Source organism: Aphidius gifuensis, linkage group LG6 (genome assembly GCF_014905175.1).
Source record: "Aphidius gifuensis isolate YNYX2018 linkage group LG6, ASM1490517v1, whole genome shotgun sequence".
Lineage (NCBI taxonomy): Eukaryota > Metazoa > Arthropoda > Insecta > Hymenoptera > Braconidae > Aphidius > Aphidius gifuensis.
This window is the reverse complement of record NC_057793.1, coordinates 6,894,258-6,905,694: the sequence shown is the minus strand read 5'-3', so window position 1 is coordinate 6,905,694 and position 11,437 is coordinate 6,894,258. Positions and strand designations below refer to the sequence as shown.

General features: G+C 24.0%; 4 protein-coding genes across 5 annotated transcripts; 3 read left to right on the top strand and 1 right to left on the bottom strand.

Moving 5' to 3' along the window:
• The first annotated feature begins 397 nt into the window (after positions 1 to 397).
• LOC122859182 lies at positions 398 to 2,367 on the top strand. Its single transcript, XM_044162596.1, has 5 exons — positions 398 to 512; positions 638 to 700; positions 941 to 1,070; positions 1,168 to 1,610; positions 1,669 to 2,367. The coding sequence occupies exons 2-5, from the start codon at positions 644 to 646 to the stop codon at positions 2,338 to 2,340; spliced, it is 1,302 nt and encodes a 433-aa protein (XP_044018531.1). The 5' UTR covers positions 398 to 512; positions 638 to 643; the 3' UTR covers positions 2,341 to 2,367.
• A 925-nt stretch (positions 2,368 to 3,292) lies between these two features.
• On the top strand, positions 3,293 to 5,216 carry LOC122859727. The gene is made up of 5 exons (XM_044163410.1): positions 3,293 to 3,498; positions 3,609 to 3,671; positions 3,773 to 3,941; positions 4,034 to 4,473; positions 4,797 to 5,216. Exons 2-5 carry the CDS (start codon positions 3,609 to 3,611, stop codon positions 5,214 to 5,216), a joined length of 1,092 nt encoding a protein of 363 aa, XP_044019345.1. The 5' UTR covers positions 3,293 to 3,498.
• Positions 5,217 to 6,010: 794 nt separating this feature from the next.
• Positions 6,011 to 7,496, bottom strand: LOC122859192 (eukaryotic translation initiation factor 3 subunit G-like). The gene is made up of 2 exons (XM_044162609.1): positions 7,384 to 7,496; positions 6,011 to 7,074 (listed from the first exon to the last, which is right to left on the bottom strand). The coding sequence occupies exon 2, from the start codon at positions 7,069 to 7,071 to the stop codon at positions 6,205 to 6,207; it is 867 nt and encodes a 288-aa protein (XP_044018544.1). The 5' UTR covers positions 7,072 to 7,074; positions 7,384 to 7,496; the 3' UTR covers positions 6,011 to 6,204.
• Positions 7,497 to 7,520: 24 nt separating this feature from the next.
• Positions 7,521 to 10,141, top strand: LOC122859177 (POC1 centriolar protein homolog A-like). Of its 2 annotated transcripts, XM_044162590.1 has the most exons (6): positions 7,521 to 7,832; positions 8,017 to 8,388; positions 8,459 to 8,669; positions 8,743 to 8,942; positions 9,031 to 9,333; positions 9,605 to 10,141. In XM_044162590.1, the coding sequence occupies exons 1-6, from the start codon at positions 7,830 to 7,832 to the stop codon at positions 9,923 to 9,925; spliced, it is 1,410 nt and encodes a 469-aa protein (XP_044018525.1). In that variant the 5' UTR covers positions 7,521 to 7,829; the 3' UTR covers positions 9,926 to 10,141. The 2 variants fall into 2 exon arrangements, with proteins under 2 accessions (XP_044018525.1, XP_044018524.1); XM_044162589.1 differs by lacking the exon at positions 7,521 to 7,832 and having other exon boundaries at positions 7,956 to 8,388; positions 9,605 to 10,067.
• The last annotated feature ends 1,296 nt before the right edge of the window (positions 10,142 to 11,437 follow it).

Here is an 11,437-nt window from a genome sequence, read left to right as displayed (position 1 = left end):
AAAATTGTTCACTTTGTTCTTTGAATTATTCACGAGAATAACAAAAAAAAAAACAACAACATTTAAATAAAATAATTTACCAGCAAAAAAAAAAAAACAAGTATTTTTTATTTATTAATTAATTAATTTATTAAGTTATTAAAAATGCATTATAGTACATAATTATTTCATAACAATTAAGTAATATAAGTATAAATTTTTTTTTTTTTTTTGAAACTGGTACATATTATATTGTTGCCAGTTTTTTAAACCAGTTACTTATACCCCCTCTAAATAATATCGATGGCATATAAAAATTATGAATTATTTTTAACAACGATTGCACCCCTCCCCTCCACTCAATGTGTGTATGCATGGTATGCGTATGCATAATATCAAATACAATAATAATATCTCGCTGAACGCAGCTGAACGTGGTTGCACGTGGTTGCAAGTAGTTAAAAGTTACATTTTCATGATATAAATTTATCATTGTACACAACAGAAATTTTGTTGAATAAGCTGGTGCATAGGTATAATTACTTATAATTAAATTCAATCAATTTACCAAGTATTTTACATTAAATTTTCAATATTTTGTTTTTGAGGTTATAATAGTTTATCGGTTTTTTTTGTTTTTGTTTTTTTTTTTTTCAAGATCAAGATGGAGGAAAAAAACATTGTTGAATGGTTAAACAAAAAAATTGCCAGCTTACAAGAAGTAAGTACACCAAAATATTAATATATATTTAGCTGACCGTTAAAGACTTTTCACAAATAAGTTTAAAATAACATTAATTTTTGGTTGTTTGATGTGATTTTTGTTTTTTCTCTATTTTTTACATCATCATCATCTCCTCACATAACTTTTCATTTTCTTCATCTATTATTTCCTTGTTTTTTACTTTTAAAAAATACCCCTTTATTTGACATGAAAAAATAATAAACATTTTATTTTCAGTCGCATGTGCAAGATGATGTTGATCCGGATACACTCAGTGAGGGAGATTTACAAAGGCAACGTGATGCACGTATAAAGCGTATAAAGTCAATTGATGCAGCATTTGAAAAATTTCCAACATTAGAGAAAGGTATGAAATATTCTTGACAAAAAAAAAAAAAAAAAAAATTCGTATCAACCATAAGTACAACAGATATAACTAAATTTGTTAATTTATTTTTTTTCAGTATGTAAAGATTGGAGTAACAATGTCATAGACTCTTGCTTCACAACATTCGTTTTTGAGGAACCATCACTTGACACTGAAGAATTTAATATAAGAGAAAATTATTTTATGAATTTTGCAAATTTAGCCGGTCGCAATTTAAGACACATAGATCTTTCTGAAGAGTATGCTTCTTCTGGAATAATGCAATGTATAAAAACTGATTGTCAAAATCTTAAGTCACTTTGTTTGGCTTTTTACGAAGTAAAAAGTGAAGATTTCGAAAATTTTTTTTCTAATATGTCTTATCTTAAATCGCTGGTGATTAAATGGGATTGTGAAGATTCTACTCTTCCAGAGACTTTGGTCAAGTCATTGGAACAAGTTGGTGGAACCTTGGAATATTTTGAGGTTCAAAGTTATTCAGACGAAATTCATTTGTGCTTACCATATTCACTGGCTTCGGTAAGTTTGAATTTTTAATATATATTTCACAAAAAAAAATTATTTATTTATTTTTCAGGTATTTCCTCGATTAATCGCTTTGGAATCGTTATGTATAGAAGGTTTTCAAATTGTTCAGCCATTATTTCAGTCGATAGGGGAAATGAAAAATTTGGAGAAACTATCATTAGAGTGTGACTTTCTAAACACGTTTGAATATGTTTATCCAATTGGGTTATTCAAGAATCTCACGAGTTTATCTATTACTAATTATGATTATATTACAAATGAATTTTTGGTTTATCTTTGTAATAATGCTCAGAAAATTATTTATTTAACTATAGGTGGTACAAATATAACAGATGATGGTATTATTGCGCTTAATAATTTGGAACAGTTAGAGCAGTTCAATATTAATTTATGGGGATCAACAGTTAAAAAAATGAAGTTTATCACTAATGAATCAATTCAATGTTTATTTAATAAAAACTTGCGATCTTTGTGGTTATCAAATTGCATTAAAATCACTAATATATCAGTGATTAAACTTCTTGAAAATTTACCAAATTTAGACACTTTGTATGTTCAAAATACAAAGGTAACTTATGATGTTGTTGAAGAAATATCTAAATCATCAAAATATCGTGAAAAGGAATTAAAGATATATGTTTCATTTGAAGATCGTGAGGGTCGGTTCCCAATAATAAAAACATCACACAACATTGTTTTTCGGGATAAATTATACTTATAAATTATTATTCTTATTTAATTTTTTCCATTAACATTATTAACAAAGTATTAAAAGAAGTTAAATTTTAATTTAATGTTAATTTATATAGTTTAATATTAATATTGTAATAATAATTAAATAAAAAATAATGTTTTGATATCAATATTTACTTGCAATCGAAATTTATTTTTATCCAGTTGTTATTTATTGTCTTAAAAATAATTAAAAAAAAATAATAATAAAAGAATAAAAAATTTTGAAATATCATTTTAAAATTTTTTTTTACATATTAACCAATTAGTATGCACCTTCAAACAATATTACTTGTTTTAAATATTTTTTTTTTTTAGTATAAAACTGGAATAGTTATCACTTATCAGGTTGATTCAGGTTGGAAAAAAAAAAATAGAATGAGCTTGATAATAATTAATTAAATACAAAAAAAAAAGAAATATAGTTATTTTGTTAATAAATAATAACAATAAAATTGTAGGATCGTATTTAAATTTTTTAAAATTGTATTTAATTAATTATTAATTAGTTTATATTTATCAACAATACTCTCGAATATTCTTATGAATTTATACATTTACCAGATTTATTATTACTTTGACATAATGTTAATTAATAATTATTAACAAACATATTATTTAGTCTGCCACATAGCCTATTATAAAGCTCAAAAAAATTAATAAAATTGTTCACTTGGTTCTTTGAATTATTCATGATAATAACAAAAAAAAAAAAAACAAATGTTTATTATTTATTTATAAATTAATTCATTAAGTTATTAAAAATGCATTATATAGTACATAATTATTTCACAACAATTAAGTAATGTAAGTATAAATTTTTTTGAAACTGGTACATATTATATTGTTGCCAGTTTTTTTAACCAGTTACTTATACCCTTATACCCTCTCTAAATAATATATCGATGGCATATAAAAATTATTTTTGACAATGGTTACAATCCTCTGATGGCATCCCTACTAGCTTGCTTAATGTCCAACAATGTCCAATAATATAAGCAAGACAAGAGATAATAAGTCTACATATATTTAATACAATAAAAATCTCGCTGAACGTGGTTGCAAGTGGTCATTATAACTTACATTTACATGATATAAATTTATTTCTGTACATAACAGAAATTTTGTTGAACAAGCTGGTGCATAGGTATAATTACGTATAATTAAATTCAATCAATTTATCAAATTTTCAATATTTTGTTTTTGAGGTTATAATAATTAACGGTTTTTTTTGTTTTTTTTTTTTTTTTTTTCAAGATGAAGATGGAGAAAAAAAACATTGTTACATGGTTAAACGAAAAAATTGCCAGCTTACAAAAAGTAAGTACACCAAAATATTAATATATATTTAGCTGATCAATAAAGATCTTTTACGAATAACATTAAATATAATAATAACGAAATAAACATTTTATTTTTAGTTGCATCTTCAACATGATCAAGATGTTTTATCAAGATGTTTTTTCATATATCCACCTGAAGTTGGTCAGCGTCCTAATAAATTCAGTGAGGACTATTTAAAAAAGCAACGTGATGCACGTATAAAGTCAATCGATGCAGCATTTGATAAATTTCCAACATTAGAGAAAAGTATAAAATATTTTTGACAAGAAAAAAAAAAAAAAAAAATTCGTATCAACCATACAACAGAAAACTAAATTTATTAATTTATTTTTTTTCAGTATGTAAAGATTGGAGTAACAATGTCGTAGACTCTGTCTTTAGAAAATTCATTTTTAAAGAATCACAACTTGATACTGGAGAGCTCGAAATAAGAGAGCATTATTTTATAAATTTTGTGAATTTAGCTGGTCACAATTTAACTCACCTAGATGTTGGAGAATATGCTTATTCTCGAATAATGCAATCTATTAAAATTGATTGTCCAAATCTTGAGTCACTTGATTTGGTTCTTAAAGAAATAAAAAGTGAAGATTTTGAAAATTTTTTTTCTAATATGTCTCATCTTAAATCGCTGACGATTGTTTGGAAATGTGAAGATTCAACTCTTCCAGAGACTTTGGTCAAGTCATTGGAACAAGCTGGTGAAACCTTGGAACATTTTGAAGTTCAATATAATTCAGAAAAAATTCATTTGTGCTTACCATATTCACTGGCTTCGGTAAGTTTAAATTTTTAATATATATTACACAAAAAAAATTTTTATTTTGTATTTTTATAAATTATTTATTTATTTTTCAGGTATTTCCTCGATTAATCGCTTTGAAGTCGTTAAATATAATAGGTTTTCGAATTGTTCAACCATTATTTCAGTCGATAGGTGAAATAAAAAATTTGGAGAGATTATCATTAGAGTGTGACTTGCTGAACACGTTTGATTATATTTATCCAATTGGGTTATTCAAGAATCTCAGGGATTTATATATTACTAATGATGATTATGTTACAGATGAATTTTTCATTTATATTTGTAATAATGCTCAGAAAATAATAACTTTATCTGTAGATGGTACAAATATAACAGATAATGGTATTATTGCGCTTAATAATTTGAAACAGTTAGAGCGGTTCAATGTTAATTCATGGGGATCAAAAGTTGAAAAATTGGAGTTTATCACTGGTAAATCAATTCAATATTTATTTAATGAAAACTTGCGATCTTTGCGTTTATCAAATTGCATTAAAATCACTAATATATCAGTGATTAAACTTCTTGAAAATTTACCAAATTTAGACACTTTATATATTGATAATACAAAGGTAACTTATTATGTTGTTGAAGAAATATCTAAGTTATCAAAATATCGTGAAAAAGAATTAGATATATATGTTTCATTTAAAGATTGTGATCGTAGTTTTTCAATAATAAGAAAATCACACAACATTGTTTTTCTGACTGTATGAATAAAAATTATTATTTTTATTTAATTTTTTTCATTAACATGATGTTTATTAACAGAGTATTAAAAGAAGTTAAATTTCAATTTAATGTTAATGTTAATTTATGTAGTTTAATATTAATATTGTAATAATAATTAAATAAAAAATAATATTTTGATATCAGAATTTACTTGCAATCGCAATTTATTTTTATCCAGTTGTTATTTATTGTCTTCAATCACTTATCAGGTTGATTTTATATAATTTATATATTTTTTCTAGAGATTTCAAACAATCGTACAGTATCATAATACAGTTTTTTTTTTTTTTTTTTATTTTTATAATTGATTAAAATAGAAAAAAAAAAATATTGGGTCAATAAAATGTCAATTTAGCAAGTAAAAATTTTCATTATAAAAAAAAAAATAGAATGAGCTTGATAATAATTGATTGAATACAAAAAAAAAGAAATATAGTTATTTTGTTAATAAATAATAACAATAAAATTGTATGATTGTATTTAAATTTTTTAAAATTGTATTCAATTAATTATTAGTTGGTTTATATTTATCAACAATACTATCGAATATTCTTATGAATTTAAACATTTACCAGTTTTATTATTATTTCGACATAATGTAAATTAATAATTATTAACAAACATATTATTTAGTCTGCTGCATAGCCTATTACAAAGCTCAAAAAAATTAATAAAATTGTTCACTTTGTTCTTTGAATTATTCACGAGAATAAAAAAAAAAAAACAACAACAACATTTAAATAAAATAATTTACCAGCAAAAAAAAAAAAAAAAAAACAAGTGTTTATTATTTATTTATCAATTAATTTATTAAGTTATTAAAAATGCATTATAGTACATAATTATTTCATAACAATCAAGTAATATAAGTAGAAATTTTTTTTCTTTTTTTGAAACTGGTACATGTTATATTGTTGCCAGTTTTTTTAATCAGTTGAATAAAAAAAAAAAAAAAAAAAGGAAATTACATATTTAGCTTTGTTGTGTCGGAGGCTTTGACCAGTCAACACTTAAAATTAAATGATCATATCCATAGCCATTAAGATGAGCAATTGCTCGGCTGGCATCAGAACGTGATTTGAAATGTACATATGCAAAACCTTTGCATCTGTCGGTTGAACGATCCTTGGCAAGGTAAAGTTTTTGGATATGGCCAAATGGTTTAACAAGTTCTTCCAAGTCAGTTTCAATGGTGCTTTCTGATAGATTTGATATACGAATGGCTGTTGTATCATCACGTCGTTGCATTGACATTGAATCACCACGTTTACTACCACCATCACGTAAACTTGGTGGTACATATTTACCACCTTGTACTTTACCATCACTATCAGTTGTTGTTGTTGCTGATACACCACCAGGTCCACTTGGTGGTTTTTTATCATCTGGCACTTTACCACCAGCAAGTACTGTATCTTTGTATGGACATTTTGAGGTCCAATGATCACCATTACAATTACGACATTTAACAATTGCTTTATCAATATTTTTCAATTTATCTAAGCCACCTTCATCTTCAATTTTATTGTCTTCTTCTTTGCTTGATATAAATTGCATGTAAACATCTTCAGCAATAATTGTTGTTGCTGGATTTGGTCCTGGTCTGTCCTTGGCTGAATCACCAAATTTTGGCCAATTTTTACGCATAGCTATTGTTTTTGATACAACTCGCTTTTCAACTTTATATGTACGGACAACTTTGATTTTTTTATTATCATCATTGAATTTATGTTCAGTTAATATTTTGAAACCATTTTCATAAACCTCTGTTGGTGATGGTAAGGTTTCCTCATCACCATCATCAGCCCAGCTGCTTTTAGCTTCATATGCCACTGGCATTATCTGAAAAATTAAATTATAAAAATAATATAATAATAATTGAGGTTAGGTTGTTGATTATTTTATTTTTGGACTTAATTTTTCAATTAACTTGATTTTTTATTAAACTTTTAAACAATTTATTTATAATTTAAAAATTACTATTATTATTAATTAATTAATAATAGTATTATCATAGAAAATAGGTGGAAAATTTTGCAAACGGCGTTGGCTGATTATTTTAAATTATAAATAACAAATAAAGTACAAATTGTTTATATTTTTTTTGTTTTATATTTCTTTGAAATGTATTAATATATTTTTAACACTTACCAAAAATTATGATAATTACCAATAATTATTTTGACACTTGAATTCACTTGTTTAACAAATAGCAAAAAACAAATTGTTAATTGCTAAAATCACCCAGTATGTGAAACCTAAAATTCTTGCTCTTTTTTTTTTTTTTTGTTTTACAAGGTTGGCAAACACATGATTCTCATTGGATCAAATGTTTTTTTTTTTTTTTTTTTTTTTGATTCAACAAATTTGTAAAATAACTGTCAAAAAAAAAAATTCATTCATCTGCTCCAAAATTTCTTTTGTGATTAACCGAGATCATTATTTCGATATTTTCCCAAAAAGAAAATAATCACTGAATAATTATTAAATCAATAAATAATTAATTAAATTGTCTATAAAAAAAAAAAAGAAAAGACCGGTAAATCACCGCAAAAAAAAACCGAAAATTTATTAATTCAATTAATTATTTATTAACAATGGTACGTAAATAATAATAATTATTAATTAAAAATAAAAAATAAAAAAATCATTACTCTATTTTATAAACAAATATAAAAACAATTTTTATTAAACAAAAAAATTCGAGGTTAATGAAAAATCCTTGTGAAAAATTGGCGGGATATATTTTCAATAATAATAACAAATATTAATAAACAATTACAGAATTTTGCTAATGACACAATGTCGTTGTCATTAAAAAATTATGATCCAACAGTTGAAAGACATTTCAAAGGACATAAAAAAACAATAACAAACATAACATTTCATCCAGATAATTTAAAAGTTGCAACAAGTAGTTTAGATAATACATTTATGGTTTGTAATTTTAATAAAACAATGAGAGCAAATCGTTTTATTGGACATAAAGAAGCTGTTTATGATGTTGCATATGCACCATCTGGTGAAGTTGTTGCAACAGCATCAAAAGATAGAACAGTAAGAATTTGGGTACCAACATTAAAAGGTGAATCACTTGATTTTCAAGCTCACAGTTCAACAGTTAGATCAGTACAATTTAGTCCAGATGGCGAAAAGGTAATTGACAATTATTTTACAATTATTGTCTTATTATTTTATTGAATGATTAATCAATTAATTTTCACAGTTAATCACAGCATCAGATGATAAAATTGTTAAACTATGGAAAGTATGTTTACGAAGATTTTTAGCATCTTTTGTTGGTCATACACATTGGGTACGTAGTGCAAAATTTTCACCAGATGGTAGACTCATTGTATCATGCAGTGATGATAAAACTATCAAGCTATGGGAAATTTCTAGTGGTAAATGTATCAAAACATTTCATGAATTAAAAGGTACATCTTGTTCTTTGATTAAATTCGTTTATTTTTGTTGTTCAATTTGAATATTTATCAACTGTATTTGTAGATCCAGCAATTGATGTTGAGTTTCATCCAACTGGTGCTGCAATTGGTACAGCAAATACTGGTGGTTCTGTTAAAATATATGATTTAAGAAGTGGACTGATGAATCAACATTATCATGCACATACTGGTCCAGTTAATAAAGCAAAATTTCATCCAAATGGTAATTTTATGTTGACTGCATCTGATGATGGATCAATGAAGGTATTTAATATGAAAAAAATATTATCAAATTTTAAATTGATTTAAATTTATTTGTGCTGATTTGTTGATGTTATTTTTTTCCTCCTAGGTTTTGGATTTACTTGAAGGAAGACCAATTTATACACTGAAAGGACATTGTGGTGCAGTAACTGCTGTTACATTTTCACCAACTGGTGAATTTTTTGCATCTGGTGGTTATGATCAACAGCTACTTATTTGGAAAACAAATTTTGATAATGATGATATTGTTAAAGATGTTAAACAACGTAATTTATATTCACCTTCTGTTAAAAATAAATCAAATAAATCATCACAAGATACAAATAATGAAAATAATCAAGATGAAGAAAATAAACAAGACAATCAACAAGATATTAATGATAAACTTGAGGTAAATAAATAGTGTATTAATTTATTTTTAAATTTAAAAATAAATTTATATTTACGAGTGATCAATAATTAAAAATAATCCTCAAGTAATTATTATTACAAGCTGAAATTAAATTTAAATTTAATCGAACAAAAAATAGATGATAATTTCGATTTTATTTCGTAATAATAGCTCGTTATTTTTAGAGAATAATAATTTATGGATAAAAAAAAAAAAACTATTGATCACTCGTATTGTATAAAATTGTAAATTGTATTTTTTTATCTATCAGTATTCACCAGATTTTGAGGATTTAAGTGACAACGAGGAGCTGCAAAATGACGATGAAATATTAACAGATCAATGTGAAAAAATAAAAGAATTACCTACTTGTCAAATTGAGGTAATAAATACAAGAAATTCTGAAAAAAGAGAACAAGGATATGTTAATATTGAAACAGTATCAACAATAAAGCTAAATGAATCAACAAATACCAGTCAAACAAGAACAGCTATTCTTGAAAAATTAAGTGAACAAGTTGATTCAATTAAAGACATGATTGTTATACTTGAAAAAAGATTAACAACTGTTGAAGAAGAACTTAAAAATTAATTATTCATTATGTATCATTAAATTATTAATTTTATTTTCATTTATTTATAATTTATTATTTAATATTAACTCATTTACTCAAAGTATTTTTCTTCTTCTTGTTTTTGCATGTAAAAAACTCAGGATATTTTAAGTATTTAATCACCAATAAGTTAATTAATTTTTTTTTTGTTATAAATAATTATTTTTTATACTCAATAAATCATATTTATTAAATATACTGTTTTTTTTTTTATTCGATTTTATAAAATACCAGATATCGCTTATGACAAATCAAGATAAAAGTTGTTTTTTTTTGTTTTTTTTTCTTCTTTTAAATTTATTCTCTTTTGACCCCCAAGGTAGACGAGACCCATGTCATACTAATTTTATCATAACGTCATCTGTAAGCATACAACCCACTGAAGAAAAAAAAAAAATAGATAAAATTTTTTACACGAATTTATTTGACATTATCCAATGAATCTTTTTGGTAAATAAAATTTTTAAATTATCATAACAATATTCGTTGTCTTGTTGAAAAAAAAAAGAGCCAAACTATCAAAAATATTTAAAATAAAAACAGCGTATCTCCAATTTGTTTATTTTAATAATTTTTTTATTTCGTAATCACAGAAAGGCTCAAGTTTCATGGATTGAGATGATTATTTCGATTTTTTAATTAAAGAAAAATTGACAATAACAAAAAGGCCAATTTTTTTTGGACATAAGTCTTATTTATTTAAATATTTAGGACATACGCCCTTTAATTGTATATATTATTTTGTGAAAATTAATTTATAAAAAACATTGAGAAATAAAAAAAAGTAATTTTGAAAAAATTACAGCCTTTTTGTTATTAATTTTTCAATAATTAATGGAAAAAAAAAAAAAAAAGCAATTTATTTAGTTTAATAAATATTTTATATTTTTATGTATCAATTGTTGAATTATTTTTTTTTTTTGTCATTTATTTAATAAAAACACAGGCTTATTATTTAATAGATTATTTTTATGTTTATCATGTATTTTATGTCTTTCGATGAACCAATATTAATTGAAAATAATAAAATAAAATATAGTACAATAAAAAAAAGAAAAAGAAAATAAAAATACTGCTTATGTTTAAATATGGTTTACAGCAAAATTAAATTATCAACGATATGAAGAACTCATGGATTTATCAGGCCGAATAAATTATGAATTATCTTTTTGTTTTTGATTATATTCAATGACGTGAATAATGACATTCCAGAGAAATTAATTAGGAACAAATTGCTTAATTATCATTCCAATTAAGCTGATAAAATATACAATTATTTTTTTACTTTTTTTCTCTGGAATAATTGCATGCCAATTATGTTCTATTGCATGGCACAAATATTAATTTAAAAAAAAAAATTAAAAAAAATTATTATTAATAAATAAAATGAATAGTTATTATGGTTTTTTTTTTTAAATATTAAATTTTGGATATTTTCAATTAAAAGTAATAGTCATCTTAAACAAATGCCCGCATTTTTTTTTTTTTTT